The sequence below is a fragment of the Vanacampus margaritifer genome, chromosome 6 (genome assembly GCF_051991255.1).
Source record: "Vanacampus margaritifer isolate UIUO_Vmar chromosome 6, RoL_Vmar_1.0, whole genome shotgun sequence".
Lineage (NCBI taxonomy): Eukaryota > Metazoa > Chordata > Actinopteri > Syngnathiformes > Syngnathidae > Vanacampus > Vanacampus margaritifer.
Window position 1 is genome coordinate 2,352,410 of NC_135437.1, and position 25,115 is coordinate 2,377,524.

A 25,115-nucleotide genomic window follows, 5' to 3' on the forward strand; every position below is an offset into this window, starting at 1 on the left:
CTATGACGGTGTCGTAACGCGGAGCGCAACCGAGCACACACAGGCGGACGTTCGATCGGACGACGGAGAGTGCCCCGAGTCCAATGCATATTCATCGGAGGAAGTGTGTACAGTCTGCTACTTGCTTTTTATTCCCCGGAAAAAAAGCCCGTCAAGAAAGTGTAACGTTTGCACGCAAAACGGACCAATGCGAAAGTGAAAGTAAACTGTTGTGCGAGTCCTGGCGTCTCCTTGCACGCAGGAGAGCGTTACAAAAGGAAAAACTGTATTTGAAACATCCACATAATTGTAAGTAGTGCCACAGTTGCACACATTTGTAAATAGTTTGCGAAATTGTTTTGTCAAATTGTTACACTGTTGAATAGAAATAAACATATTTTGCAATCAAAAAACACTTTTTCATTGTTGGTGAAAGCGTTTTACAGCAGTAAAGCACTATTTAGGTGTTTGTGGCATCATTCATGGACAAAAAGAAGTGTACAATTCACTAGAGTGCATGAAATAACATCGTTTCACAAAAAGCTCTTTTTCTCCATTTTTTGTTTCAAAACAGAGAATTTCGGTGAAAGTAACCATTTTCTATTGTTGATTACTGAAGAACGGAATAAGGTAGAAACAAACTTTTTTTCTGATGAAAGCTGAGAGTCCAATCTTTCATTTGGTAGTATGTGTGTTTCCATAGTCCAAACACAACATTTTCTGTGGACCTTGAAAGATCACTCAAAATGCTTAAATCGGCTGGCAGTGGGGACAACCCGTTTCTGAAAACGTCTGGCAGTGAAAGAGTTAAGGTTAAATCAAAGCAATTTAAACAAAGCTTAAACCTTTTGGGCATGCGCATTTCACATTGCCTTTTTATTTGAATCTATCTGCGCATGCGCATAACACCGGAAGCGAGGACTTTTAGCAGACTACGAGGCAGACTTCGATTTTACTTTCCTTTTATAAGGATAAAATATTTCGTTTTAATTCAGCTCTTCAAGTCGACAGAGAAAAAAAATCGACGAGCATTGGCTGCTAAGTTGATTACTAGATAAGGGCGTGCTTCAATCACAACTGTAAACCCACCCCTTTACCCCTCCCTCCCCATTACTGGATGCTAGCTCGGTGTAGCCGTTGCATGTCGTATAGTACTTCCAGACAAAAGTTGTGTTTCGTCCATTTTTACAAAAATATTCCACTCCGGGGGAGATCAGACTGCGGCGAAGGCATAAGAGATGGGATGTACTCTGAGCACGGACGACAAGGCGGCGCAGGAGCGGAGCAAGATGATCGACAGAAACCTCCGGGACGACGGAGAGAAAGCTGCCCGGGAGGTGAAGCTGTTGCTGCTCGGTAAGAGAAAGATGGATGGGCCGGCTGGAGGACGAGGCTATGGGGGACCATCCCAAGCCATCACCCAAGCCTTGCGTCGTTCATACACGCCCAACTGTCGTCTTCCTTTATCTAATTATACGACGCAACGTAAAGAAAAAAAAAGAAGAAGCTGAATTTGACGTCAATTTAAATTGGATGAAACAACAAGTGGGGACATTTTGTCGTTTAATGTTGAATGGCGCGAGGGTTCGTCGTGAAAATAGCTAAAAAGTTAGACTGTTGTCCCCCCTCCCCCCCTTAACTAACTCAATTGCAGTAGTTATTAAGTGGTTATAATGTATCTGCCGTTGAGGATTAACGCCACTTTAGCCAGCCGGTGCCGCCCAACACTGGCATTAAAATCGCTAAGCTAATTTAGCAATTAGCTTCTTAACGCTAGCCGACTAAGCGTCGCTAGCCCGGCCACGGATTAGTTTGCGAACTGAGATTTTAAAACACGCGCAGACGCACGCACACACAAACCCTAACAGCCTCTATAGCATAGGGCTGGGCGATTTTGCCTAAAAATAAAATGTCAGATTTATTGACAAAAAATTCGATTAACGATGTTTTTTCCCCCGCTTTTATTTATCTAATATTTATTTATTTATTTACATTTATTTTATCAGTTAACAAAAGTGACCCAATTTTTCCTCTTGGAATTAATGTGCTAAACTTCTACCTTGTATGAAATACTTAAGGAAACGTAAACATTTTATTGATAAAGTGGAAAAGTAGAACTTTTTTATTTTTGCCCTCTTTGCTCTTAAAACTTTGTTTTAAAAGAAAAACTGCCACTTGTGTCCCTCAATATGACACAAATAAACATCACATTTTGGCTTTAATGTAGGGACAGAGGTCTGAGCTTGTCATCCCTGGTTGTCTGCTGATTTTAAAAGTACAAATACTAGGGGTGTGAATTACCTGGCGATTCGATTCGTATCACGATTCATAGGTCACGATTCAATTCGTTACAGATTAATCCCGATATGAATCTATTAACTCTTTTACTGCCAACGACGTTAAATGACGTTTAGTAAAAACCTACGAAGGGCCGCCAAGGATGTTAAAAGACGTTCCCCAATTTTTTTTTGGGGGGGGGGGGGGGGGGACGGGGACGGGTGGAGGAAAGCCTTGGCCAGCTGTGGTGAAAGTTTCAAGCAGATCTAGTTAGCCTAATGACTATTTTTGGCCTCTAGATGGCAGCGATGACTGTTTTGACAAGATTGGGTAGGCGTCAGTAGAAGACGTGAGGCGGAGCTATGGGGGACAATGGCTGGGGATGGGAAGCGAAAATGGCGACCGGTTGCAAGCAGCTCACGCTTCAGCATTTTTTTCAAAGACGAAAAGCATCGACCAGTGCTAAAGAGCACATTGATGACGACGATGATCATCATCGATGATGATGATGGTGACTCCGAGGTTGGAAGCGTTGACGCGGCAGTAGAAGACGTGAGGCGGAGCTAGATGGCTGAGGAAGCGAACAATGGCGACCGGTTGCAAGCAGCTCATCGACCAATGCTAAAGAGCACAGTGATGACGACGATGATGATGATGGTGACTCCGAGGTTGACGCCGAAGTTGGAAGCGTTGACGCGGCGGCTATGACCACGTCATAAAGCCTCACCGGCTAGCGATGCTAACACCGGAAAAGGCGGAGCACAACCGAGCACTTCTGCACAGGCGGACGTTCAATCGGACGATGAAGAGTACCCCGAGTCCAATGCATATTCATCGGAGGAGTGGGTACAGTCTGCTACTTGCTATTCCCCGGAAAAAAAGGCCGTCAAGAAAGTGTAACGTCTGCACGCGAAAGGGGCAATCGCAGTGAAACGAATCTGTTGTGCAAATCCTGCTCCGTCTCCTTGCACGCAGGGGAATGTTACAAAAAGAAAAACTGTATTTGAAACATCCTTATAATTGTAAATAGTACCACAGTTGCACACATTTGTAAATAGTTTGCGAAATTGTTTTGTCAAATTTTTACACTGTTGAATGGAAATAAACGTATTTTGCAATCTAAAAACACTTTTTCATTGTTGGTGGTAGTGTCTTACAGAAGTAAAGCACTATTTAGGTGTTTGTGGCATCATTCATGGACAAAAAGAAGTGTACAATTCACTAGAGTGCATGAAATAACATAGTTTCACAAAAAGCTTGTTTTCCCCGTTTTTTGTTTCAAAACAGAGCATTCCGGTGAAACTAACCATTTTCTATTGTTGATTACTGAAAAACGGAATAAGGTAGAAACAAACTTTTTTTTCTGATGAAAGATGAGAGTTCAATCTTTCATTTGGTAGTATGTGTGTTTCCAAAACACAACCTTTTCTGTGGACCTTGAAAGATCAGTCAAAATGCTTAAATCGGCTGGGACTGGCGTCATCCCTTTTCTGAAAATGTCTGGCAGTCAAAGAGTTAATTGATTATAGCGACTTTTTTTTTACTCAAATTTTGAAAATACTAATCAGTAAACTTGTACATGTACACTGTAAGATTTGTATGAACATTTTTTTATTTATCTAAAAATTCAGGCTTATAACGGAGCCTCTGCATTTAACAAACAGGTTGCAGTCTGTTTGAACAGCCCTGAAATAAGACATTAAGGCTCAATGTCCCATTAATATAACATTCTTCCATGCTTAATTTCTGAATCCTAACCCTAAGTAAGACATTTTGTTGAATATTCCCATAAAAAAATGATGTTTAAAAATCGATTTGGCCGCATATCAAATTCGATTCGAGAATTGCGCGCTGTAATATCGCAATATATTGCCGAATCGATTTTTTTCTAACACCCCTAACAAATACCATTATGCAAATTGAGGTGGCTATTTTGCCATGACTGGCAAGGGAATTCAACCTACTATCAAAGGTTGACACATCGTTTAGAAAATACCATCCATCCATCCATCTCCCCCCCCATGCAAAACACCGGGAAGTATGCATGGTGATTTCTTCACATTATTCATATTTTTTAACATTTGTTTTCATGGGTTTTATGAGCTGGAAGCCCAATTAATGTAAAAATAAACAAATAAGTACTTGAAATCACTTAAATTGTGGGCCCTGAATCTATAATCTATGAAAGTTAGATTTTTTTTGAATAAGATTATGGAAATTATTCAACTTTGTAAGGATATTCCAAAAAAAATTGTCAAGCACATGTACTTGCGGCTAGGTAGCAGTAGCACATACTCATACCATTTTCAGCAAGTGGTGAAATGGAGTCTTCCTCACTGTATACTAGCAACGGTTTCAGATTTTGGTGTACGATTGTAGTCTGAGAAAAAATTGTGTTTTCAGGTTTTTTACAGTTATTCTTGTAGACAAAAAAAATCACATTAGCGTTCTTTGAAAATGTTTATTTTTAACAACAATAAATAACTGTTTTTTTTTTAAGTTGCTCCTTGTTTTTAAGTTGCTCCTTGTTAAACAAATACAGCAGATTAGACATAGGCGGCTAGTAGGCACTTAAAATAGGGCCTGGGCACCATGTATGGATGGTAAATACCTTCTTTTTCTTTCATCTTAAGAAAAATCTTTTTCTTTCATCTTTCAATTTCTTTCCATTTCAACTATACTTACAATGTTCGTCCACAGCCTTTAAACTGGCGATTTGTGCAGTTTACCGCTACACATGTAGGCATTTTGCAGCGAAATGCGTATGCCGAGATAGGTTTCTTGGGAGTTCCAAGATGGCGGCCCCGCGGCCTTCCCTTTCCGCACGTCCACTCAATATGGTTCAGTAAAAGTAACAAAAAAAAAAATGCAGTTTTACCTGTAGAAAACAGTCTAAATTTGTATCTGTAAAAGTTGTGATTTGTACCTGGAGAAATGACAACTTGTAGTCAAAGAAGTCGCGACTAGGAGTCACAAGTGTTTTTTCTACTGCTGTCCAGTCACGTGACGTTTGCACCAAATTTCTCATTACAGATGGTGCAAAACTGATTCGTACTTGTAGAGCTCTGTGATTTGTACTCGAAGAGAAGAGGGCAGGCTCTGGAGGATTTGGGCGGGCTAAAGCTCAACCTCACTGGTTCAGCGAACGACAGTTTGCACCGGTCGGTCGCAGCAGCTCCCGGGGTCATTGCGTACACCAGAGGAGAGGGGCATCGCTTGGTTTACATAATTTAAGCGGGTTGAAAAAAGACAGAACTGCTGTGTACTGCAGTACAGTTAAGCCACTCTTTCTCCTGCAGCGCCTTCCCTTTTTTTTTTTATAAGAGCCCTTCGAATGCTTCCACTTTTTTACCGGAATCCCGGTGGCCGTGCTAAATACTTAAGCTAATGCTAGCACTATTGCTATCAACAGTTTTAAACACGGAAACACTTACCGCTATTTCCAGGTGGCGACAGACCTGTACAGGACGCTGCGTGTGACTTTGCAGTCTGTCCCCAAATACGATAAGCTGATGCAAACAAATGTATTTATTTATTTTTAAACGTTGGTGAATATGTGAATGTGTCGATTTTAATTGCACCGCACCTTGTCCCGCCGCACGCATCCGTGCCCGCCTGTGCAAACTACATTGACTATAAAGTGCAATCGCACGGCCAGAAAATGCTCAACCCTGGTTTGGTGTTTAATGTACCATTATCCAACATGTCTGCGGTGTGGGCACATTTAAATTTATATTGTGCATTGTTAAAATGCCAGTGCTAAATAAATATTTTATAATAATATTATTATTAATATTATATGGCAGCACGGTGGCTGACTGGTTAGCACGTCCGCCTCCCAGTGCTGAGGACGTGAGATCGAGTCCGGGCTTCGGCCTTCCTGGGTGGAGTTTGCATGTTCTCCCCGTGCTTGCGTGGGTTTTCACCGGGTACTCCGGTTTCCTCCCACATTCCAAAGACATGCATGGCAGGTTAATTGAACACTCCAAATTGTCCATAGGTGTGATTGTGAGTATGGTTGTTTGTCTCTGTGTGCCCTGTGATTGGCTGGCAACCAGTTCAGGGTGTACCCTGCCTACTGCCCGAAGCCAGCTGGGATAGGCTCCAGCACCCCCGCGACCCTTGTGAGGAAAAGCGGTCAAGAAAATGGATGGATGGATGGATAATAATATTATAATTTTAATTAATTATATTAAATGCAATGATAGTAAAAATGGGCATAATTATTTTTCGGCATTTCGGTTTTCGGCCAAGCATTTCTCATTTTTGGTTATTAGTTATCACCTCATGAAGTAAACAACCTACCTGTACAAAAAGCATTTTTGACGCTGGTACATATCATGGTTTTGGCTTGTGGTCAAGACACTTATCAGTGGTTGATAATGCTGTGTCACGATATCATTTTAAAGGGCATATTCAAAGTTTTAATTAAAGTCCATTTGCGAAGCTCTTTGTCAAATATATAGGTAACTGAAAGTCTTTAAACTTTCAGAAATATAATTTTTTCCCCCACAATTTTCGCCTAAACTATACCCTTTATTTAAGCACTGTGACATCAAGGAACATAGTAGACACTAGACAGAAAATACAGCGCGGCCCGGCCTGGGACAGGTTGAGTCGACATGGGGAATGGGGAGGCCGAAACGAGGTGGCGGCGAGCACTGCAAATAATCAATTAATCTGATGTGCAAAGAGAGTTGTGTGGTGACCTTGGTGGTCTGATCCATGGCTGCAGAACCTGGCTCTCGGGTCATGGAATGCCACTCTTGTGGCAGTGAAGGAGCCCAAACTGGTTTGCGAGGTTGAGACGCTCCAACTAGACATAGTCGGACTCACCTCTACACACAGTTTTGGCTGTGTGTAGAGGTGAGTCCTCTCAAGACTGAAGCTGTGTGTAGAGGTGTGAGTCCACTCAAGACTACTTATTTCCCCCCAGCTTGTTGCCTGTGGCCACAGACGGTGAGGGATGCCATCGGGCTGAAGAAAGAATTCCATCAGGTTTTTTTGGCCTGTGGGACTCTGGAGGCAGCTGGTAGGTACTGGCTGGCCAAGCGGAATGTGGCTTTGGCGGTCAGGTACTCAAGGAGTTCGATGAGTTCTTGTAAAAAGACATCCGGATGGCTTTTTAAAATTCTTGTCCAGCATCTACTGTCTCAGGAGAGGAAAGCCCATCTGCGACACTGTATTGTGAGGATGGCGTGCTGCTGACTCCGCTGTGACTCGTAGTGTCAATACTTTGCAAAGGCCTCCTCAATTTTGATGACAGGCCTTCCCATGAGGAAGAAGAATCTGGAGACTCTTGAGGTGGGCTCTCTTACCTATGAGGTTGAGGTCACCGAAGTTATTAACAAGCTCCTTGGTAGCAAGGCCCCCGGGAATGGATGAGCTCGACCAAGAGTTTCTAAAGACTATTGATGTTTTGGGGCTGTCCTGGTTGACACGTCTCTAAAACATCGCATGGGCATCGGGGACAGTGCCTCTGGATTGGCAGACTGGAGTTGTGGTCCATCTTTTTAAAAACCCTTTCGGGTAAGGTTTATTCAGGCGTACTAGTACTTTGAGTGACACAAGCATGCAACAAGGCTAGTTTTTTGAGAATTCTCGCCACTACCACCAACCCGTTGGCATCTTGCTTAATGCTGTGAGTGTTCCGCCGAATCATGTGATGCAAAACAAGGCTCGCTATTGGCTGTTTGCTACTTCTCCCGCCATACTAGTTGCCTGCAACCACCCATGACTCATTACTGCCACACAGTGGCTTGCGCTAATGCACAATGATACCAATAATGAAAAAATGGACCACTGCGGTAAAACGGTTATTTACCAACTAATCGTGCATAAACAGGATGTGATTTTTCCGCTAATTCGCGGAATCCCGCTTTTTTATCTCCAAAAATCAAAAATTTAAATTTCCGATTTCGTCTCTACAGCATTCCATTTTAGTGTTTCCGTAACTGAAATGAAACGGATCTTGCGATTGGCTGAAGTGAAATGGATCTTGCGATTGGCTGAAGTCTCCGTGTTGACCAATAAACGCGCTTGTTATAAAGGCATAGGAGTATGCCATTGTTCATTTCTCACACGTTTTTGCCGGGTGTTTAAAGAAAGATGTCCGTGATCGAACGCAAAGATGCTCCGCGAGTTAAGGAAATTGACAAGATCGTAAAAAACAAGTTTCGATGGGACTGGTTAGAGAAGGATATATCTACAAATGTTGGAAAGAAGACTGTGACGAATTTGTTCAGTGACTTTATTCGGAAGATCGATCGTGCCGGGAAAGCGCTTTGCATTTGGTGCCATGATACCATTGACTATGGTGGGAGAGGTTTCAAAGCTCTTGAAAGTCACGCAAAGAGCAAAAAACACGTGAAAGAACTCCAGTCAAGAACAACAAATTATTCCATCGCTGGAAGTTTCAGTGCCCAAACGAAAACTCCAAAACTTTACGGCCTCCATCCCTTATTGACATCACAATCGGAAGCGGTAATAGAGAGACCTGATCCACCCCAACAACCTGTACCAGTTGCTGATAGAGTCGTGAATTTTGAGGTAGGTGGTAAACTTTTCAAATTCATTTGACAGTTTTCCCCTTTTTTTCGAAAATATTATAACGTAATAATGATCATGTTTGCACTTTTCAGGTTTCAATATGTTGACTGTCTTGATGTATGCAGTTACAGAGATGATCTTAGTCGAATGCATGATTGTGTTTTTACCAGAGCTTGCTGCATGAGGTATTTTATGTTTTTGTTATGCATCATGTATTAAATTAAGAATGATTGATTAAATGATTTATTGCATGGTAAATATTATTTCCAATGGTTAAAGATAATTTATTATTTTGTAGCTAATTTTCAACATTTTTTGTTACCATAATAAATACTCTGACATGTGAATGTGCATGAAAGTTTAGACTAAATCCTTTTTTATTTACTTTGGTCGCATGACATTTTGGATTATAATTCAAATAATTATTTAAATTATTTAATTGTTTACTGATTATTGTTAAATTTATTTTATTCTTCAGGCAATGCTTTTGGGAGTGCTGGCCGAAAATTCTCTTCCGTTCACCATGGCCCCAAAGCTCATCACACTGGCAAAGGAACTGGCAAGGGATCCAAAAGCTCTGAATGGACTGTCCATGGATAGAACCAGTGCATCCTACAAAACGAAGTATGGCCTTGCTCACACTATGCTTGATGAGACTTTAACAAACTTAAGATCCTCCCACTTTTCAATGAACCATTGACGAGTCCACCAGCAACAATCTACACCGTGTCCTGTGTGTACTCGTCAGCTATTTCTCCCCGTTGACAATGTCTGTTGTGGTGGAACATTCAGCATCTTTGAGTGTTGTTAAAGTTGACAGCAAATCTCTCTTTGATGAACTCTCAGCCCTCATGACCAAGAACAATATTCCCTGGAGCAATTTGGTGTCGGTGTTGATGGACTCATCTGCAGTGATGCGGGGTTCCAAATCTGGAGTTGAGACGCGTTTGCGAGAGGGACCAGCACCACATCTCCTTGACATAGATGGGGATACCTGCCACCACATCCACAACGCCTCCAAGCATTTTTGCAAGCCATTTGAGTACAAGATTGAAGGACTCCATAATGATCTCTTCAATGATTTCAAGTGGTCAACCGATCTGAAGGAAGTTCTTCCAAGAAATTTGCTTTCTGACAGGCATCACCTTCACCATGCCAGAGAGATTTGTCAGCCATCGATGGCTTTCAAACTATGATGTTTCAATGTCCACCTTACGCCTCATGGATGTCTTTACCATATTCTACCATGCATTTCTTGGCAGAGAAGATAAAGAACTCTATCTCCCCACCATCATGGCCATCCATCACAAGAAGGATCTTTCAAGAGAAGTCAAAGCCAAACTCAAATACATACAATCAGCTTTAGGCCAAAAGAACATGACTGAGGAAGGAAGGAAGAGAAAGCAGAGGATCTATGAGAAGATATTCTTCACAAGATTGTATACGCTTCTCACCCTCAACCTGTACACAGCAGTTCTGCCCTTACTGAAGAACTATGTGATCACCTTTGAGACGAAAACACCAATGATCCACAAGCTGAACGACAAGCAAGTGGCCTTCTTCAAGAAGTTCTTGTCCTGTTTCCTGAAGCCAGAGTCCCTTCAAGGCCGTAAACTGACAGAAATTGAGCTGAACAACAAAGCCAACCAACTCAGAGAAAAGGATATTTTCTATGGTGGTGTCACCAGCAAATTAATGGATTCTTCCAACAAGTCGTCAATTGTGTTCAAGTTCAAAGCCAAAGCCAAGGCAGCATATCTGGCATGTGGACTGTACCTTCAGAAAAAGTTGCCCATGAACAGCAAGCTTCTGAAAGCAGCCTCTGCCATTGACCCACTTGCCAGAGGACACAGCTCAACTTTAAACCAACTGAAGAAGCTGTCATCGTTGGTCACCAATGTCCTTGATGAGTCAGAGCTGGGAAACTATGATCTCGAGGTGAGAGAATACCAGTTGGACAGTGAGTTGCCAACACCTTTGGACTCAGAGGGGAAGGCAATTGCACTGGATCGTTGGTGGGCTCAAGTCTTTGCTGTTGGAAGATACCCAACCTTGGCCAAGATGGTGAAGGCTCTCATGAGTTGCTTCCATGGGCCGCAAGTAGAGGGGGCTTTCAGTGTCATGGGTGATGTCCTGAACCCCAAAGCATGCAGAATGGACATAGCCACATAAAGTTCTATCCAGACTGTGAAATATGCCCTAAGAGCAAGAAAGACCACCTCTGTCAGCCATTTTGGCAGGAAAGACATTCTGATGGATCCTGTGCAGTCCGAACTGTGCCTAAATCTGAGGACATCCTCCAAAAGGTACAGGGAGGAGAAGGATGCAGAAGCAGCTATGTTGTGTGCAAAACGAACAGAACTTGCTGTGAAACAGGACACCCAAATGAGCAAGGCTGCCTTTAGAAGAACCATCAAAGCTGCACAGAAGCAGGCTAGAAAGACCCATTCCAAAGCAATGAAGTCTAGGAGGAAGTAGTGTTTGTGTCATGTGAATGGATTGTGCTCAAGAATGAACACTTGTATATTCCTGTAAATATGTTGAATGTTTTAATGAGTAGAAAATAGAAAACAATATTTGTGATATTAAGTGATGTTATAATTCATCTAGAATGTGACAGAAAATATAAATTTCAGAACTTTGAATGAATTTCATGTTTCTGTATGGCCAGTGATTTAGTAGTTCATTGTGTATGCACATGACTCCGACAGATAACATCTTCTGCTATAACAAAGACATTTGTGGTATGCTCTAATATGAGTTACTTTTCATTTGGTCATGATACAATTATTTGTTCATGAAATTTGAACTCTTCAACATTATTTATGTGTTAACTTAGTAATCACATTAGTTAGATATGATGATATTCTCAGTGATAGTTTTTAAAAGCAAAGGCAGTCCAATGTTTTTGAATGTGACTGATTTTGAGTTGACTAAAACTGCCATTTTATATGGGATAGTTCAATATACATTGAAAATTTATGCTGTTGTTTTGTCTATTTCTTTGTCATGTGAGTGCATTGAAAGTACTTAAAAACACGGAAAACCCATGAGCTCCGGGGGGGCGAATATCCCCCACCAGGGCACTGCCCTGGACCTAGCTGGGTGCCGGCGGCCCCCAGACCCCCGACTAAATTTTCAGATAATTTCACTTTGGTCAAATCACATCCCTGTATAAATTATTTGGCAACTATTTTAATTGATTAAATCAGTTGTTTCACCCCTAGCTACCATAGATAGTATTGGTACCATGACAAAGTAGTATTGTATCCAGACACGACGTGTTAGTATCGATAGTTGTACTTTTGACAACCCTAGTAACAAGTTTAATTCTGATATATCATACTAGACAATTAAGCTAATGTTAGCACTTATGCTAATATTATGTCATCATTTATTTAGCAATTTACTTACAGCTCTGGCTTCTACATCAGGTTTGATTGTGAGAATTTTGCAGGTTTTAAGGTTTAATCTCCCAGTCAATCCACTTTGGTACTGGGCAAGGTTAACCAGGCAGTCCTCTGAGAAATGACGATTACAGACAATCATCTGCTGGGTGGTCTGTCGCAGAGATAGCCACGTCAAAGCGCCTCTTTTCTGGTTACGGTTGTCAGGAGTCCCGCCTGTCTTAGAACAAAAAATCGAAAGTGCGGCGCTCCAGCCAGAGAGGCCGGCGTCTCAGCCAAGGTGGACGCCTTTATAGCGCCTCTTTCCAGGATATGCTTGTAGGACGTCCCGTCCCTCCTGTAGGTGTACACAGAATTTTTTTTTGAATGAGCAGAGCTCCAGCTCAGGCCAGGTCCCTCTTTCCCGGACAGCAGGCTGCTTGGAGAAAGTAGCTATGTGTTTAATCTACATGGTATGTTTTTAGCCTGCAGAGGCGGTACGCGCGGGTTTCTCACTTATCCACGTAGATAAGTGAGGACCCAGTTGTTTTCTTGGGTTGGCAGGTGCTGGTGCTGGAGTTGGCTGGAATGCTCAGAGCCAAAGTGGTGTTTGGGAAATTTTGGTGGTGTTTTTAGTGAGGAAATGGCATTTTAAGATGGCTAAAAGCTCAAATATTGTATTATGGGTCCTTAAAGTTTTACAGTCCATGAATAATAGTTTTATTAATATATTTTATTAATAATAAATATATTGTATTAGGAACCGTTAATTTTGGCGTGCGTATTATATTGTTTAATAACTACATATCAAAATGTGCCGCACAGGCGCCACACACGTTAATCTGCAACTGCAGATACATTTTGTAGTTCACTAAAACAAAAAAGTTAGCAGCATCAGTGTGGAGGAGCAGGAAGTTATCGGTTATCGGTATCCGTGGGGGGAAAAAAACAGTTATCCTGCATCCCTAATAGAAAATAAATATGAAAATCAAGCACAACATGCACAAATATTCCTTAGCTGTGCAGATGTGCTGCTTTTAAAATCATAACATGACAATTTCATGGTAAATTTAACGCAATATTGCCATTATTGTCACCTCCCTAGTGGCAGTACAGTACAAATGGCAGCCACTGCTTGAGATTGATTAAAAAAAAAGAAAAGAAAATACTTTATTCTTATTCCACAAGCACGATATTAATCAGAATACAGGTAGTCCTCAACTTATGAACACAATGGGTTCCAAGAGGTTGTTTGTTAAAAAAATAAAATGATAAAAATGTGTAAAAAAAAAAAAAAATAATAATTCTTAAATGAAACAAATTAAATTATATAGAATAGAATAGAGTTTTATTGCAAGTCAAAAACAAGGTTAAAAAACAAGTACATTGGAATTCTTGTGCATAACCCTGAGTCAAATAGCTAAACAAATAAAATAAATAATAGAATAAAATAAATAAATATTTATCTACAAATTGATTCTGTTTTTTGACTTATACACATGGCAATAAAACACTATTCTATTTATACCGGTAGTTTATACTTTCTATACAGTACATAAATTTAATTTAAAAAATACATTAAATTACATCATCCATCAATCCATCCATTATCTGAACCACACAGTCCTCACGGTAAATTAAATTAAACTTTTACCCAGTACAATGCAATAAAAACAAAATAAATAAGCTTACTGATGGTGGATGAGTAATTGAGTTGAGTTCATGTGAGGCTGCTGAAGTGGAAGGCAATGTTGGGTCTAACCTTCTTAGGAAAGTATTTTTTCCGACTGTCCATGAAGTGTACATGAATGTGATTGGCGCGCGTATGACGAGTGAAGATGGCGACCGCCGAGTCAGATTCAAGTGAAGCTGAAGAGATATTGTACGTTTTGCTACTATGCCGATAAAGGACATGACTGAGGGCTGTTTCTCAAGAATATCCTCCAGGAGAGCTTCCAAAATGTATTTATAGTGTGCCGCCATAAAGAGTGTGTGCGCTGTGGCTCCTGTGCCATGCATCGCAGGGCAAAGAGGTAGATGAAATGTGCAAATGTCGCAGTGCTGCTCAGCGAGGTTGTGGCAGAGAGGGGAACTATAGTAAAGTACTGTACTGTAATGTATGGTGTGATGTGCACGTAAAAATTATGTTTGTAACCAGAGGACTACCTGTCGTGTACCATGTTTAGCTTAGGGAACATAGGCGAAATTATTGCAAAGAAAATTATGTACTTTATTTCCCCTTTAAGTTTTGTGCAACTGTAAAGGCCTATTTTAATCCCTCTTAAATTTGGGAGGATTTGAAAAATGAACATCTTATTACTTGACATGTGTCAGAGCTTGGTGCACGTCTGATCTTTGTTTGACACCAAATTGGTGAACATGCCTCCTCACCAGGGAGCATGGAGTCCCAAGAGAGAGAAGGTAATTAAAATGTTGTTTTCTCAGCCGTAAACACACATGGCACTTACGCAGAGCCGCAGAGGCCAGTGGTTGTTGTGCCTTACCACCAAAGATGCATTTTGGTCACTGATGCATCTCAAAGGGTGTACATATTGATTTTTAAAAAGTGTGCTTAAAAAGTGCGCTTCTTGCTCTCATGGTGTGTAGTGTAGTCAAGGTGACCAATGCAGCGCACCATTCCATAGTAATATCGCCACAAACAATCCCGAGTCTCCTCCCCTACCAGATATCTTCCGTAGTCCTGTACTACTAAGACTGACCTGTGAGAGACAGCATGGGGCCACAGGGAATCCAGACGGACACAAAATACTAAAGTAGTAGTAGTAGCTAGGCTAACTGTTAGCATGTCTGGTAACTACATTGCAGTTCCAATCTATTCATGTAATTTCTGTTGTGGTGAATGATAGTGATGGGTACTGAAGACGGTACTTTTTGTGGTATGGACGAGCACCGATTCACGTAATATCAAACAGTAACAGTACCATGTTTCGGTTCTGGAGCATGTCTTTCAAAGTTGTGACTGTGCGGGAGTGGAAGAGTTGACGATTTTCCATGGCGTTCTTGAACGCAACATTATATGTCACCCGCTCACACAGGATTTCACGCAGAGGGTCGTGTCTCGCGGGAGCCCGGCCGGCGGTAGTGACGGGTGGCGAGAGACCGACTGCTGCCGCCGCCTCGGTCTGCCTTGCAGCGTCCACGCAACCTGGTCCTGGCTTGGCCTCGAACGGCGCAGGGACTCCTACATTTCCGGGTTTGGAAACGAGCGAGATTTTTGCAACGCCAAGCCAAACAAATATAGTTTATGAAGTATGAAAGCCTCTGCGCCGGGCGGAAGCTGGCAATGTCCCTGCACAATCAGTGCACGGCTGAGGGAGGTATCGGCGGCAGTCTTCCACCACCAAATGAAATCATGCTGAAAACTTCGTTAACTCTTTGACTGCCAGACGTTTTCAGGAAAGGGATGCTGTGGGTGCCAGCTGATTTAAGCATTTTGACTGATCTTTCAAGGTCCACAGACTGTGTTTGGACTATGGAAACACACATACTACCAAATTAAAGATTGAACTCTCATCTTTCATCAGAAAAAAAAGTTTGTTTCTACCTTATTCCGTTTTTCAGTAATCAACAATAGAAAATGGTTAGTTTCACCCAAATGCTCTGTTTTGAAACAAAATAAGGAGAGATCAAGCTTTTTGTGAAACGATATTATTTCATGCACTCTAGTGAATTTGACACCTTTTTTTTTCTCCATGAATGATGCCACAACCACCTAAACAGTGCTTTACTTCTGTAAAACACTACCACCAACAATGAAAAAGTGTTTTTTTGCATTCAACAGTGTAACAATTTGACAAAACAATTTGGCAAACTATTTACAAATGTGTGCAACCGTGGTACTATTTACAATTGTGTGGATGTTTCAAATACAGTTTTTCTTTTTGTTACATTCCCCTGCGTGCAAGGGGACGCAGCAGGATTTGCACAACAGATTAGTTTCACTGCGATTGCCCCTTCGCGTGCAGACGCTACACTTTCTTGCCGGCCTTTTTTTCCGGGGAATAGCAAGTATATACTGCAGTGTGTGTTTGGCCATGTTGCCATCAAGTCTACTCTCAGGATCATGATACGGTGACGTTACGGTGGTGTTACGCCTGGCTTCCTCATGTCCTTCAGTTCCTATACCGGGTGGTAGATGTTCCAATCCATCTTATCCACTCCATTCACGGTGGCATCATAGTCCAGAACCAGTGTCTTCTCCGTGATCAGACTGTACCCACTCCGATGAATATGCATTGGACTCGGGGTACTCTTCATCGTCCGATTGAACGTCCGCCTGTGCAGAAGTGCTCGGTTGTGCTCCGCGTTTTCCGGCGTTAGCATCGCTAGCCGGTGAGGCTTTATGACGTGATCATAGCCGCCGCGTCAACGCTTCCAACTTCTGCGTCAACCTCGGAGTCACCATCATCATCATCGTCGTCATCAATGTGCTCTTTAGCATTGGTCGATGCTTTTCGTCTTTGAAAAAAAATGCTCAAGCGTGAGCTGCTTGCAACCGGTCGTCGGTTGTGCTCCGCGTTTTCCGGCGTTAGCATCGCTAGCCGGTGAGGCTTTATGACGTGATCATACCCGCCGCGTCAACGCTTCCAACTTCGGCGTCAACCTCGGAGTCACCATCATCATCGTCGTCGTCATCAATGTGCTCTTTAGCATTGGTCGGTGCTTTTCGTCTTTGAAAAAAATGCTCAAGCATGAGTTCCTTGCAACCGGTCGCCAATTTCGCTTTCTCAGCCATTCTCCCCTCAACACTCTAGCTCCGCCTCACGTCTTCTACTGACGCCTACCCAATCTTGTCCAAAGAGAGTCATCGCTGCCATCTAGTGCCCAAAAATAGGCATGATACTAACTAGATCTGCTTGATACTTTCAACACAGCTGGCCAAGGCTTTCTTCCACACGTTAACAAAAAAAAAACATAGTGAACGTCTTTTAACGTCTTTGGCAGTCCTCCGTAGGATTTTACTAAACGTTATTTAACGTTTTTGGCAGTCAAAGAGTTAAGGTATATAGACATTGTAATTTGGATATACTACTGGTGACCATATTTATAATAGCAAAAGATTGTGGCCAAAATGTAGCGCGCATCACAGACCATGTCGGGTACATTCAAATTATTAATTTGAATCAAATTATTCTCTTTGTTTATGTCATGTCCTCTTCCAAATGTCATTTTTTAATATTTGAGTCCAAAGTGGGTTCAAACTTCGAGCTCATTGAGCGGCAGGCTTTCCGTCTTTGAAAAACAACTGCACAACTGCATCAATCATTATTAATTTATATATTTACTGTTGTTCATTGCACATAACTTAAATTCACACTTTTTTGTAATATTAACTTATGTTTATTAATTACACTTCAGTAATTGTAAAATGTTAAACCTTTATTTTTACTATTCCTCTCTGGCTTATTTACTATTTTAGATATTGAACAGGTTTAACATTTAGAATTGTGGGCCACAACTGCTTTCCAAGAAGATAGTGTAGTAGTGATGCCACCGAAAATCTTCGGCCAAAAATGGAAAAAATTTGCATTTTTGACATTCGGCCGAAATAAAATTCAAGCCGAAAGAGTATGTTGTGGTGACACAAGCAAAAAAACAAGCAAGTGTCTGTTTGAATTAAACACCAAACACGGGAGTGAGTGTCCGCCTTGCTGCTCACTGGCGTTTTATGAGTACCGGCAGCTTCACACCAAAGAAGGAGAGGGTTGCTTGGTAAACCATGTTGAAAAAGAGAGCGCTGCCGAGTACTGAACTACAGGTGAGCCACTCTTTCTTCTGCAGCGCCTTCCTTTTTTTCTTTGATGAGAGCCCCTCGAGCGCTTCCACTTTTTCACTTGCATTCTGGTGGCCGTGCTAAATACTTTAGCTAATGTTAGCACTATTGCTATCAACACTTTTAAACAAGTAAACACTTACCACTATCTACGGCTGACTACAGATCTGTACAGGATGCCGTGTGTGACTTTGCAGTCAGTTCCCATAGCCGATTGGGTGGTGCGAAGAAATGTATTTATTTTTAAACGGTGGTGAATGTGACGATTTTAAGTGCGCCGCAACGTGTCTTGCTCCAAATAGCCTACAAATGTGTCATCCGCACCGCACGCATCCGTGCCTGCCGGTGCAAAGTACTGTACATTGACTATAAAGTGCAATTGATTCCCCAGAAAATGCTCAGTTGCTCACCCTGCGTTTGGTGTTTAATATACCATTCGCCAACATGTCTCTTATATCTGTGGTGTGGATGCATTTTAATTTATATTGTGCTTTGTTAAAATGCCCTTGCTAAATAGGCCTAAATATTTTATAATAATATTTATCATTTTAATTAATTATAATAATGCAATGATAATAAAAAATTGGCATAATTTTTCCCTCCACCATTTTCGGCCAAGCATTTCTGATTTTCGGTTTCGGCCCCAAAAATTCATTTCAGTGCATCCCTATTGTGTAGGGGGAAAAAATCATTCTTAACACACCCCATACCAGAAGATATTCGCTCTACTCAGGATGATCTTTCAGAGACCTCCGACAATTCGACCCAGGCTGACTTATAACAATGATCAAACTCGGCCTGATTATCAGTATATTGTACTATAATTGTATGTGCTAGTCGCTTTACTAGCAAGTCCAGCCTGCATTTAATTATAACCCCAGGGATGCTTGAGCCGTGCATAATCTCATTGAAGCCAGGATCTAGTTAATTAATCCAATTGTACAGAGACGTGTCTGAAGTGCGGATTGAATCACATATTTAACAAGATTCTGTTAGCATGTCGACCTACAAACTGCAGATTGTAAGGAGAGGAGCTCCATTTGCACTTTTGGTGTATCTGATGATGTGTCTCTCATTGAATTGGAGCTGGACGGATAATGAAAATGACTATGCTTATGATTATCTAGGTGTTCATAGTTTAAAGGCCTGACCTATCCTCTAAAGTTAGGGATGGGCGAGTACCTATTAGTGCTGTCACTAACTTCTTTCTTTTTTTTATTGAGTCTCATATCGTTTATTCCATCAATTAATTGCCACCCCACCTCCATTTTTTAATTAATTCATTAATTGTTTTTTTAAGTCCACTAAGGTTGAACGTGAGTTGAATTTAGTGCAGTAGTGGGCAAACTCGGTCCTCAAGGGCCGGCGTCCTGCAGGTTTTGGAGATGTCCCTGCTGCAACGCAGCTGATTCCAATCAACAGGATCGTTACCAAGGTTATGCAGAGCTTGCTGATGAGCTGATCATATATCAGCTGTGTTGGAGAAGGGAAACATCCAAAACCTGCAGGACTCCGGCCCTCGAGGACCGCGTGTGCCCACCCCTGATTTAGTGGATATAAATACTCATTGTTCCTTATCTTCTGAACACTAATAATAATTTTAAAAAATCAGACTCTGCAAAAAATTGAAAAACTCAGGTATTGCTTATGGACATAGAGTACTGGTAACATGAATCATATGTTTTAAACATAATGAAAACTTGTAAACATTGGAGCAAGAAACTCAAAGTGTCCATAAAACTTAACCCCCCTACATTGCTTTTGCCCTAATTGTTTTCTCAATATTAAGTTAAGTTGTAGATTTTTTTGCAAACATTTAAAAAAAAAAATAGCTGATCCACATGCTGTGAAGTAAGGCAGCTCCTTTTTGCTGTGATAACTATGTATGCTGAGATTTCCTACTGTGTGCGAGATCATTGAACACAGAGTCCATTGCAGAATGCGAGCGTGTTCTTGCATTTCTTTTGTTTGTCTGCGATAAAAAACCTTGTTCCTGAAACTGAAAAACACCAGTGTTTTCTTCATGCATTTATTAAAAAACATGCATACACACGGCAGGGGATAAACAGTTTTTGGGGGGGGGGTAACTACTTTGGCACAACACTGGGTACACACGTAAATTACTTGCAGTATGGTCACAGTTAAGGTAGACGCTCGCTGCTGATTTAAGTGACGTTGCAATTAGTGCTGGGCCATATGACGATATTTATTGTGAAGACAATTGAAAAAAAAATATTGTGTCATTTTATTCCTGTCATGTATATCGTCATTTGTCACTTACAACAAAAAGCAAAAAAAAAAAAAAAAAGAAGTGACAGAACGCTTGTTTGACAAATGAAAGCATTCATTCTGCATGTTTGTTTCACACAGCTGTCACCAGGTGGCAGCCTGAACAAGTGGACATGGTAGTGGTACATAGCCATCATACATTACAAGCAAAATAAACTTTTTAGTTTATTTTTTAAGCTCACCTCAAAGCATGCTGGGTACTCCTTTCGGCTCATTGAATTAGTGACAGCTGTATGAAGCAGTTCTAAATGTGCAGTTTTAGTATCATTAAAACACGGATTTTTAAGATTTGTCTGAAAATTGAACGGAGAAAGCCCCAAAAGCTTCACTGGGATGCTTATGTTAACCTACAAGTCAAGGCGAGATCGGTTCTACCACTTACGTCACAGCATAGCAACGAGCTTTGTTAGCTTTGGCTGGCTAATACTGCACATAAACACGTTGTGCTTTCACTCATAAGTTAGTAATGACAGTCTCCGTGGCGGCGTATAAGAAGCACTTCTTCAGTTACAAGTATTAAAGTTCTCACGAAAAGATTACGAGGCTTGATTAACAAGGAAAAGACATAGAAGCCTTGCTATGCTAACCGCGTTGCTAACGTTATAGTGAAACTGACATTAATTTAAATGCATGGGTGATTGATTACACTTTATACAAAGTTTTCGCTGGTACGGCGTTAAAGCGGAGCGTGTCAAAGTTTTAATAGTAAAACAGCTGGCCTTTTAATGAGACTCTGGTGATAATGGTCTCACCGCTGGCCAAGCGGGGAACATCAGCTCTTTCTCTCGCGAAGGTCCACTGCTGCCCGATCGGGGCCTGCCTCGCTGCTGTCGCGAGCGATGAGCCGACAGGCTCCATGGAAGGACGGCTGTGTGGGAAGCGGCAAACTAAACTATGAAGAGCAAAAAAGCATGTTGCCTTTGACTATTTCTATGAATATTTCTTTATGTGCAGACATGACAGGCAGTATGTAGACAGAAGCAAGTGGCGCAGCAGCCTTGGCCACATCAAACTCATTTTGTGAACAGAAGCGCTTGGAATCAGGCGAGCTTTGGCCACATTATACACAGTTGAAACATTAACACTACTTGAATGTAAGAAAATAAAAGTGTACCGTCACTTAAGTAATAATTACATTCATTCAATATACATTCAATACATGTATTGAAAATATTGAATGAAAATCATACTCCAATAAATGTTCAAAAAATATTTCGAAGACATTAAAAAACATCTAAAAGCATTCGATTTTTTTTTGTGGAAATATATTGAATATTATTGGGGAGACTAGTGCAAAGACAATTTAGTATGGATCGGTATCGGCAGATACTGAACCCAAGGTATTGGTATTGAATCGGTAATGAAAAAAAGTGGATCGGAGGATCCCTAAAAAAATATCGATACATAACTTTATGTATCGATATTGGGCTATGAAAAGGAGTATTGATACAATATGGATATTTTAAACCCATCCGTAGATACCACCTTGTCTTGTTGCTGACGCACATAGGACTGCCATCTTACGTGTGTTTGGCTATCTTTAGCGATTTTGACGCAAATTGTTTAACAAACATCAGGCATGTATGTAGCGATAATAAGTCATGGGTTATTTTGCAATCGCGGCTTTTACATAGACCAGGCTTCTCCAATTAGTAGCTCGCGGTGTAGTTTGAGTATCTCGCGGACAGATTTTTTAATCAGAACATTTCCGTTGCTGTTTGTAAACACAACATTCAAAACTTATGTTCAATAAAGCAGCCAACCAAGAACGAGCGTGAAAACAGCCCACCAATCAGGAGTGGGCGTTCGCACAGCCGATTTTGCATATGCAGACAAGACACTGGACTTTAAACTTCTACAAGTCCGCGGAAACAGTTCACCAATCAGGGGGCGTTCGCACAGCGAAATTTGCATATGTTAATTGATAAGCAGCCAACCAGGAACGAGCGTAAAACTAGCACCACGATTCGTTGCAAACATGAGCGTCACAAAAAAAAAAAAATACATAAGTTGTATAATTTTCATCATGAATGGGAAAAATGAATTTTTGTTTCCTGAACGTCAACAAGTGCGTATGTTTGATCTGTGGGGCCAGCGTTTCAGTTGGCAAGCGATGCAATGCGGAGTGCCACTTAACAAAAATGAACGGCAACGTTTCGAAGGACTTTCCCACTGCCACAAACCTGCGAAAGGACAAGATAAACGGATAAACAAACTAAAATCTGCCCTTCATAAACAACAGTCTTTGTTCACTAAACCTAAAAAAGACGGCCAATATAGCAATGGAGTCATCTTTCACGGTAGCATAGATTTTAGTGAAGCACAAAAAGTCATTTACAGATAGAGAGTGCCCATTATTAGTATCGCTACCAATATTTCTTTATTTATTGTATTTATATATTTCAATTTGAGTGGCATTATGACTATCTCCATTAGAGTATTTCATGCATAAAGTTATTTTAAACGTTTCATCGACTGTGAAAAATAGAATTATAGGGCTGTCGCAATAAGCAATAAATCAATTCAAGGTGTATTCAAGGATCTTCTTGAAAAGTAGAAGCCAAACGTCCATTTTGTTACTTTTTTAAAAATGTGCATGCGGAAGACCATCCTACCAGCTCTTCTGCTCGTCCGGGGGAAACGCCTATCAAATGTAGGGAACATGCGAGTTCATTTTCATCTTCACCAGTCTCTGCAATCTCTGCAGCCGACTTCACTTCATAGATTGATGTCCTCCTCTTTTCAAAGTACTTTTCAAATCTTTTGGACTGTTTAATTAGTTTTTTGTGTGTCTGTGTCTCTGTGTGTGTTTTCTGTAGAACAACAGATGCAAATACAGAAAAATAAACAAACAATTGCATGTAAATTTCTTGTTAATACAATACTAATTAGCTAAGATCATTATTATACATATAATTCAAATATTACAGGTGACATTAACATCAATATACATAAACGACCTACAATTACTAATAACACTCAATATTGAGGCACTTGCTTGCAAATGCACATGCACATTGTGAATCGAGTCCATTTGTGGAGGAACTCAAACGTGTTGACATTCCCCTTCATCTGGCCATTAGCAGGGGTCTTAAACATAGCTTGCCAAAAACCTGCCTCATTATAATGAAACTGCACCAATAAACTAACTACCAGAGGCTGCTGGAACTGCACAAATGGAATACAACCTCTGCTTTTTAACAGATGTACTGCTTTTAACCCTTCGGACCCATAGATGATTGCAGTGGACATGACATATTTGCATGTCTAAACCAATAAAAACACGTAATTTGGATGATGTCAACACTTCTGGTTCATGATTGGATCCTAGTTAGCCAATCACATCTGAAGTTGATTTGCATGATGTTCATGTTAAAAATGTTACATATAAGCTTGGTAAGTTTCTACTATAACAAATAAAAACATGAGATAAGCCCACATTTTTTCCATGATGTTCTTATGTGGGTAGAGTCAAAATCAGTAAAAAAATAAATAAATTGCCCAGCGGAAAAAATAGTGACATGACAATGATAATGTGGCCTTTTAACATTGTGATATCGCCATTATCATGACATCCCTGCCCGTGAACCCTTTAGCGGTTCAGCTAATGATTGGATGGTTTTATTTCCTGGCACACTAACTGTCAACTTGGCATGCACTTGTCCGTGATTCAAATAATGTATGATATAATTTCCATGTTTGTCTTATTTTCAGGTGCTGGCGAGTCTGGGAAGAGTACAATTGTTAAACAGATGAAGTAAGTCAAGATGGCTGTGTATCCTGTCAAACATGACTAGAGCTCTGCAATGATGTTTTTTTTTTTAATGATAATTCTCACTTATGTGATTAGGTTTTAAAAATTGGATTGTACAGGTGTACACAGTAGGTGAAAGACAGTTATGTAGAGAGACCATATAAAAGAAACTCAAGCATGCCTTAAAATGTACAGTGCAGTACAGTACGGTCTCTAAAGTTTTTAATTCCACCCATCTCGAGTCTGATCACTTGATTTTGAGTATGTGCCAATGCTGAATTCCGATCTTATACCTCAGCATTCAATCAGGAAAAAAAGAACACTTCCAAATTGACTCTTTTGTTTTTTTGTGTGTGCAGCAGTTAAACCAAGTAAAAAAGTATTTTCATAGCATTTCAGTGGTACAGCACGAAATGATAATTTAAATATGATTTCATTTGAAAATTTTAAAGAAGTCTTAAAAGATAAATAGAATATCCTGTCTTAAACCAACAAAAATCTAAATGCTAAAATATAAATTATACTTAGTGCTGCAATATAATAAATATTTTCTTAAATCAGTGGTGTCCAAACTTTTACATTTGAGGGCCGCATACAGAAAAACAAAGATGCAAAGGGCCGCTTTGAAATGTTTTAAATTTTTAATTAAAAATGTATGTATTTAATTTTTTGGAGCTTTTTTGAAAAACTGCTACAAAACGGCTTTTTGTTAACTCTTTGACTGCCAGACGTTTTCAGAAAAGGCATGCCGTCAGTGCCAGCCGATTTAAGCATTTTGACTGATGTTTCAAGGTCCACAGAAAATTTTGTGTTTGGACTATGTAAACACACATACTACCAAATGAAAGATTGGACTCTCATCTTTCATCAGAAAAAAAGTTTGTTTCTACCTTATTCCGTTTTTCAGTAATCAACAATAGAAAATGGTTAGTTTCACCCAAATGCTGTTTTGAAACAAAAAACGGAGAAATCAAGCTTTTTGTGAAACGATATTATTTCATGCACTCTAGTGAATTTGAGACCTTTTTTTTTTCCCATGAATGATGCCACAAACACCTAAACAGTGCTTTACTTCTGTAAAAAACTA

General features: G+C 40.6%; 2 protein-coding genes across 3 annotated transcripts in view; both read left to right on the forward strand.

The window, feature by feature from the left end:
• Positions 1-861: 861 nt before the first annotated feature.
• LOC144053328 (guanine nucleotide-binding protein G(i) subunit alpha-1) overlaps positions 862-25,115 on the forward strand; it is a 49,598-nt gene continuing 25,344 nt past the window's right edge. Inside the window, exons 1-2 of the mRNA XM_077567687.1 lie at positions 862-1,335; positions 23,989-24,031. Of these exons, the coding sequence (XP_077423813.1) occupies positions 1,218-1,335; positions 23,989-24,031 (161 nt within the window). The 5' untranslated portion in view covers positions 862-1,217. The remainder of the gene's footprint in view (positions 1,336-23,988; positions 24,032-25,115) is intronic.
• Positions 3,738-11,889, forward strand: LOC144054307 (uncharacterized). 2 transcript variants are annotated; one of them, XM_077569603.1, is made up of 3 exons: positions 3,738-8,805; positions 8,931-8,990; positions 9,284-11,889. In XM_077569603.1, the coding sequence occupies exon 3, from the start codon at positions 9,958-9,960 to the stop codon at positions 10,975-10,977; it is 1,020 nt and encodes a 339-aa protein (XP_077425729.1). In that variant the 5' UTR covers positions 3,738-8,805; positions 8,931-8,990; positions 9,284-9,957; the 3' UTR covers positions 10,978-11,889. The 2 variants fall into 2 exon arrangements, with proteins under 2 accessions (XP_077425729.1, XP_077425728.1); XM_077569602.1 differs by lacking the exon at positions 3,738-8,805 and having other exon boundaries at positions 8,838-8,990; positions 9,284-9,429; positions 9,652-11,889.

What these genes read in the sequence shown, in the direction of transcription:
- LOC144054307 (XM_077569603.1), top strand. Translation starts at nt 9,958, where the DNA reads ATGCCAGAGAGATTTGTCAGCCATCGATGGCTTTCAAACTATGATGTT.